The sequence below is a fragment of the Ricinus communis genome, chromosome 5 (genome assembly GCF_019578655.1).
Source record: "Ricinus communis isolate WT05 ecotype wild-type chromosome 5, ASM1957865v1, whole genome shotgun sequence".
Classification (NCBI taxonomy): Eukaryota; Viridiplantae; Streptophyta; class Magnoliopsida; order Malpighiales; family Euphorbiaceae; genus Ricinus; species Ricinus communis.
This window is the reverse complement of record NC_063260.1, coordinates 8,621,147-8,629,235: the sequence shown is the minus strand read 5'-3', so window position 1 is coordinate 8,629,235 and position 8,089 is coordinate 8,621,147. Positions and strand designations below refer to the sequence as shown.

The following is an 8,089-nucleotide window of genomic DNA, read 5'->3' as shown; positions in this document are numbered from 1 at the left end:
ATTTAATATTTAATTATTTAAAAATAAATTTAATTATTTGTCTTTATTTTTTTTATTTTCTTATATTTACTTTAAATATTATTTCACGTAATGTTATATGCAACTCCATACATAAATAACAAATTTTATTTCATTATTATATTAAATTCATATTTTTTTTGAATTTTTTATTTCACTATATGAACACTATTTTTTTATCAAAAAAATAATTCTTTTAAAAAATTATCATATTACTATTTTTCTCCAATTAAACCACAAAATTCATGGCATACTCATTATATTTTATTAATTACTTATTTGATAAATACTTAAACTAATAATAATAATGCTTACTAATTATTGGATAAATACTTAGACGATAATTATGTTTACTAATAGAAAAAATTATCCAAATAATCTTCCTAATAAAACTTAGAAATCCATATACAGTGGGATTGTTTGTTCAAAACAATTCATTAAATGCTTTATTCAAAATTCATATTTTTTATGAGGATCCCTTTAAAATTAAATTAAAAAATTTTAATTGATTTTTTTTATACGTGTGAGTACAAGAAAATATTATTACTAAATAATATTTAGCTTCTAAAATCTTATCTAATTTCTTATATTTTTTAAGATGAAAAATATAGTAAGAATAAATGAAGATGATAATGAAGGAGAATCTGAAAAGAAAAAATATAATTTTTTTTAAATCTATTAAAATCCTGAAAAAAAATAAAAGAGAAATTTTAAAATTTTTTATTTATAATAATACATAAAAATTCATTAAAAGTTTATAAAAATCTATATCTATAAAAGTTAATAACTTTTTAATACTAGTTTAGTTTTAAAGACTTTATAAAAATTATAATTAAATACCCCTAATTTTATAGACTTTTTTAAAATTTTTAATTGAATACCCCATATGAGAGTTTTTTAAAGTTATTATTGAATATACCTTGATTTTTAAACATCATCAAAGTTTTTAAAAGTTTTAATTGAATACATCCTCCTAAAAGTCTACAACAGTTTCATATTAAGAGGAATGGAAGTATAAAAATATTGACAAATAATAGGGAGGTAATAGTAATTTGTCATAAAAAATTGTGCAAGTATATGAAACTGGACCAGATTGAATAAAGGCCTAACATGATCAAGCCCACAGGCCATAGTTGAGTGCCTTCAACTTTTGCACTTCCAGTTCTGATATTCTTTCTTGTCACAGAACATGGTTGTTTTTCCCTCAAATCAAGCACTTCTCCTGCAGTTCCTTTATCTAATCCGCAGATTTTGCATAAACAAAGATGAATCAAACCTGACTAGTAAATTTTAAGTTAATGATATAGAAGTAATCTTAAGACTATGAATTTAAACTTCGAATTACATTTATTTTAGACATTTAACTTTTTCGACACAAAAATTTCATGCTCAGCTGAAATGGTAAGATTGTTTGCTTTTGAAGGTAAGAGTTATCAGATTCAAGTTTTTTCTTCTACGCTAAAAGTTTTCTATCTTTATGCCAAGTGTAAGAAGATATTGCCCTTCTTCTGAGTCCGATTAACCAAAAGAAAATGGAGCAAAATTAAAGAACACATATCTCCCAGTATTGCTAATGGCCATATACAATCTGAAACTAACACTAAAAAAAAAAGAGTTCAGTAGAACTGATATCACATGTCTAATTTTGCCTTTTTTATGTACAATTGGATTATGATTTTCTTGATCCTGAAAAACCCAAATCAAGCAATCTCATCTAAACTCTGTAAACTGTCAGAATTTGGGCTACTCTGCTTGGCAAGCTCAAACTGACTATAACAACTCTTGATAAAGAAGCAACAAATAATTGTATCAAGAACTATCAGCAGTGAAAACATGTAGGCAATCAACAATCCCTCCACAATCATAGACACATCAATCCTTCCAAACAAATGGTAAGCCCTTACAATCCTATGCTGAAACAAGGACTCAATAGCAGCAAGTCCCAAATTGATTGGAAAAGCCAACAGCAAAGCAATTGAATTTGTGCACTTCCTCAGTAAACAAGCCTTTTGAATAGCCTTATAGCTATTGCAATTGTCCATACCTGCCACAACCAGAGATAAGTTGCATATGATCATTGTATTGGTCAAAACCATGTAGAAGACAACTCCCAATGCCATAACAAAGACATGATTTTTCGATGACAACCCAAATATTCCTTCGGCGGAATACGAAGCTACAAGAAGAAGAACATAGGCGGCTATGCTGATGATTATGGTGAGAAGTATACCGCAAAGGTAGGTCAAAAGTAGAGGCCTGTAAAGTGATGAAATAGTAGTTTTCTGATCTAGATATTGGATTATGGATGCTTTTGCTATGATAAGAGAGGATAGTGCAAAAGGAAGACTAAAAACATAGCTAAGTATGAGTTGACAAGGATTGAAATCAAGAAAACGAAGTCTTGGAACAAGGAAAGACTGATGGGAGGAGGTTGATCGGAAGAGAAGAAGTGAAACAGAAAAAGGAAGCAAAAGAATTACAGGGTTGTTGGTGAAGTAGTGAAAATCTTTCAACAAGGTATAGATTGATCTTCTAATGATTTTTGCTGGTTTCTCCATAACAAGAACGGATCTATAAGTTCTTTGCTTGGAGGTACAAAATGATTTTTGTAACAGAGAGAGATATACTGATAGGTATATATATCTATCAGGATTTTAAAGATTTTCTTGTATGATCAGTTAGGTTTATTTTCATCATATCCAGTCTAACAACCAGAACTAACACTAACTGCCAAAGAAGTAGTCTTTCCTTGACATAATTTTGGCAGATTTAGGCTCTAAAATCTTTCTGGGCTTAACTATAACTGAGATTAGAGGCTAGAGCCTTTTACTTTTTATTTCTTAAAAGGAAAGACTTTAAGTGTTATTGAAACACTTGGTGCTGTGTTTTTGGATAGGTATGATAGAGCTGTGATCTTATCTAATATCAGCAATAGGCTTATGCTTTGGTGGGTAAACATATACATACTTGCACCCCAAACAAAGACAAAAAAGAGGACAAATATTACTATATGGTGAAAGCTCCCCTATGTTGAACGTAATGTCTCTAAAACAATTAAAGGATGGATGTATAATTTTGTCACAATTCAGAAATGGGGTATTTCTTGTACAGTGGATGCTTCATGAATTAAATATTAGATTCATTAATTCATTAATAAAGACAATATATACTCTTTTTTCTTTTCTTTTTCTTACTATACCATAGAATAGGGACACCCTCACTTCTTAGAGCTTTTAATATGATTAAATAAGTATATAATATTTCGCCTTTGCATTTTATAACTACAAAACCTTTTATCTTTAGTTTTTTTAAGAAAACTAAATCGAGTGTTTTCAAAGATTTAAACATAACTTTTTTCCCTGAAGAGTTGTTAAAATATTTTAGACTTATCAAGGTTTTATGCTCTTAAATTATAATTAAAACTTTTTTAATGATGAAATAATGACCGACCAATATAGATAACTAGCGATGATAATATATTAAATAGTTATGTAATTTTATAATTTTTTAAATGGTTAAATATAATATGATAAATAAACATATATATGTATATATATAAAATTCTGACACTTAAAATCTTTTTGATATGTTTAACTATATTTTGATATGTAAAATTTTTATTTTGTCGTCGTGTGTACTTACATTTTACACATAAAATTTAAATTAATATATAACTTTATCTTTTTTATTGATTTATTAATTAATAAATTACATATCTAATTAAACCATAATTATAATTTTAAAAATAGTTTTTAATTATATCTTAATATTATATTAATTAATAAATTAATTTTAATTATATAGTTATTTTACTTTTCAAAATAATATTTTATATATTTTATTAACTAATAAATTAATTTTTAATTTTAAAAAATAGTAATATTGATTATATTTATAATACTAATTTATATAGTACTAAAAAATTAATGAATATTTTTAAAATAAACTGTATGTTATTACACTAATAAAAAATTTAAAATCAATGAAATTTTTTTGACACATAATATTTAAATTTTATATATTAATATTATCATATTGTCTATTAATTTATTAATTAATAAATTATATTTCTAATTAATAATGACACTAATATTTGAAAATAGCATTCCAATGATATTTTAATATTATTTTAATCTTAAAAATAGTGATATTAATTATATTCATAGTATTAATTTATAATATTAAGAATCAATTAGTAAATATTTTTAAAATAAATTTTATGTTATTACACTAAGGATTTTTTTAAAACCAATAAAATCTTAAAACATTTAAAAATCTAAAAAGTATTTAATTTATTAGTATTTCTAAAATATTAGAAATAGCTATAAAATATTAAAATTTTATTAAAGTTTTTTTATAAATTTAATTTATATTATTATTTATAATCAAAATAATTATAATGGTCGTACAACATGCGGGTAAACAATTAATATTTTCTATCAATTCTTTTAAATGCATTAAACTCTAAGAAATTAAATTCTCTCACAAAAAATTTCTAAAAGCCAAAAGCACCACCATAACAACTCTAGGATTATTGTATTATAGATACCTACAAGTAGCACAATGTGCACGTGCCGTTTTGCGTCATTTGAAAAATATATTTTTATTTTATGATTTTTACCCATGGTTAAAGAAAAGAATTTTGAGTTAAAAAAATAATTTTTACTAAAATATGATTTTCTTTTATGTAACAATAATATACAATTGTTTTCTCCATTACCAAAACAATTATTCTGAATAAATCTCTCAATAACATTAAAGGATCAATGATTTATATGAATTATATTGCTAATAAATATATCATTTATTTATTTTATATAAAGAATGAATTTTTAGAATATTTATATATGAATTATATGGAAAAAATGTGTGAGATTAAAATTAAAATGTACTTTTATTTTTTTATTTTATTTTTTATTTTATATTAGATTAATATGTGTAACTTTTTTTTAAAAGTATTTATTTTGTAAGCATGAATCTATGTTATTGATTTGATGAACCTTAACTGATACTTTAATAAACTTGTTAATTATAACATATGATTAATAAATTTGTGTTATATATTTTGATAAACCTCAAATGATATTTTGATAAACCTATTGCTAGTAAATAATGAACCTCTTGATTGTAACCTATGAATAATAAATATATAAGCTATAAACTTGTGTTATATATTTAATGAACCTCAAGTGATACACTGATGAACATGTGTTTTGTAAATGATGAACCTATTGATTATTACCCCATCAATACTGATTTGTTTCTGTCACGACCCATTCTGTAGGCCCGTGACCAGCATTAGGGAATGGGTAGGCTTAAGACCGCCGAATACCGTAGTAAGCTTTACAAACCAATAATTCAAATAAATAGTTAATAAAATATAATTAATCATGACTGACATGCCATAAAAAATTCTATCTGGTCTTTATAACATCTCATGTCCAACATGAGCCAGAATAATCACAACAATTTAAAAATTTTCTACTGCGGATACTCTAGAGTAAATAATAACAAAAGTATGGAAATACAAGTTATTTACAAAAATCCGAAGGAGAAGAAGTCGGACTGTCAAAATATAGGATGACGAAGAATTCTAACTGTCACCTGAAAAATAAAACTGAGACTGTCAGTCTCAGAAGTGAGTTAAAATCAAATAATCTTGTGACTATTTCAGTCTTCTCAGAAAATAATAATTATTACAATCAGTATAACAGACCATGTACATCAAATACGAGTCATATTATAATCATACCATAATCTTAAAAATAAAACACATTTTAATATTTGTGGGACGAGTGGCTCAGTAGAACCCTAACCCAAATTACTAGCAGCCTTTAGGCTCTCTTAATTCCAACAGGTCTGGCGCCTAGAGAGTAAAGCTCGACCAGGATCCTTACATCCAGTCTGAACACTTGATTCCCAACTAAGCCAGCGCCCAGAGAGCATTGCTCGACCAGGGACCTTTCTCTGGCAGTCAACCTTCACAGCCTAGAGAGTTATACTCGACCAGGGCAAAAATCCATAATAACCTTGTTATCTGTCTTTAATCATTACCGATGCGCACGGAGTCCTGATGTAACCCATCAGGTGGCATGTTCCAGTAAAACCTCATCCCAAAATCACAGTCAACACATATAATAATAATCATAGTCTAACAAAATCATTCAACACATATCGAAATAAAGATTTAGAAATTCGGGGAAAGCAACATGCAATTTGTGTGGAAAAATAATAATAATGATTGTATTAATATAATATTAACTATCAAAATAACGATATAATATTACTAATAATAATATTAAAATTATTTTCAGTAATTAATAATTAAATGATATTATTTATATCGCCATCCTAATAATCATATTAAACATAGTTTCTAAAGTAGCATATTAAATTTAGACTTGGCAATAGTGCAGAGATTATGTGACTTAACTCACAGTTCTAACGTGTTCCGCAGTCCGCTCCTACGCCTCGGGTGGAGCTGGGAGAAAGGCTGGATATTTTATTCATATATAATGAACTTTTAGTTTAGATTAAATGAATCTCGATGTTCTACATAATAAATTTATTTCTTTTAAAATAAAATTATTACCAAAATTATGAAAATAATGATAAATTTGTAGTTCAGACATAATGAAACTTAAGTACTACACAGTGAACCTATTCCTTTTTAACAATAAAACTGTTATCAAAATTTAAAAATAATAATGAATATGTTGTTTGAACATAATAAATCTCAATGTTCTACATAATAAATTTATTATTTTCAACAGTAAAATTGTTATCAAATTATGAATATAATGATAAACTTGCAGTTTATATATAATTAATATATTATCTTTTAAAAATAAAATAAGAATAAAAAAATTAAAAATTTCAGTTTGTCAAATATATTTTCAAAATATGCATCTCATTCATAGATTATTCTATGAATATTTTTTTTTTAGATGAATGATTTTTTTAAGATATAATCTAAAAAAAAAAAGAAAAAAAAATCATGCAACAAAGAAGAAAAAAAGAATAATAAAGAAACAAAAAGAAAAAAGTAAGAATTAAAACTTGTATAATTTGATATGAAGGTCTAAAGAATGGAAAATTGATAACCTATAATCGCCAATGTAATACCCTTTCTTTAATAATGATTAATAAATGAGTTTTATTTAAATTAATTTAATTATATTTTTATTTAGTTTAATTGGAATGATTTAAACACAATTTTAAAATTTAATATTAGACAAATAAAAGAGTTATTTCTATACCCAATTAGTTTGATTTTTAAGGAGTTAATTAAGTAAATTGTTTGAGAAATAAATTATATTTTTTGTCATTCCAAATTTTTCCCAAATGTATATATATAAATAAAATTATATATTGGAAGAATTTGTAAAGGATGTTTTTATAAAAGAAATTTCTTGGAGAAATTGGTATTTTAATTAGCTAGTGGTATTTAATTTTAAGTTGAAAAATATTTAGCAAATTGGTTATTTAATTTAATTGTGTGTTAGGACTAAATTGGAAATTTATTTTGGGATGAGGATTAAAAGTATAATTTTATTATTATGGGGTTTTAATGGAAATTTGTATGTTTGGTATTTTTATAATTAAATATGTCTGCAAGGGCTTTTTGATAATTTTACATTTAAAGGTAAGGATATATATGTAATTGTATATTTTTAATAATTCTAATTTGGCCCAAATTAAATAGTTAGGGGCTTAATTGAAAGATTAAAGAAAAGTTTAGGAGTTAATTGGAAATTCTGCAGGATAAAATTGTCGTAATTTAAATAGTTGAGGGACCAAAAGTCGATATGGAGAAGAAAGAAAAAGAAAAGAGATCGGGGAGAGAGAAAAGACACGAGGGAGAAGAGGAAAGGAGGAGTTGCAGGCATCGGAGGTCGATCACGGGCGCAGAATGGCCGACGGTTGGCTAGTATCCATGAGCGCAAAGATCACGAGGAGCGGCGAAAGAGCGCGAAGAAGCAGCGGCTTCCGGACGTCATTCCGGCCGTTTTCGGTGGCCTTGTCGGCTGATCTCGGTGGCGATCGTCTCCCCTTTGAGAGAGCTTCCTTT

General features: G+C 26.0%; 1 protein-coding gene across 1 annotated transcript; it reads right to left on the bottom strand.

The window, feature by feature from the left end:
• Positions 1-1,561: 1,561 nt before the first annotated feature.
• Positions 1,562-2,856, bottom strand: LOC8283438. Its single transcript, XM_002529974.4, has one exon. The coding sequence runs from the start codon at positions 2,574-2,576 to the stop codon at positions 1,719-1,721; it is 858 nt and encodes a 285-aa protein (XP_002530020.2). The 5' UTR covers positions 2,577-2,856; the 3' UTR covers positions 1,562-1,718.
• Positions 2,857-8,089: the final 5,233 nt, after the last annotated feature.

Bases quoted from the DNA above. Each gene is read 5' to 3' on its own strand.
- LOC8283438 (XM_002529974.4), bottom strand. From the start codon at position 2,576: ATGGAGAAACCAGCAAAAATCATTAGAAGATCAATCTATACCTTGTTG.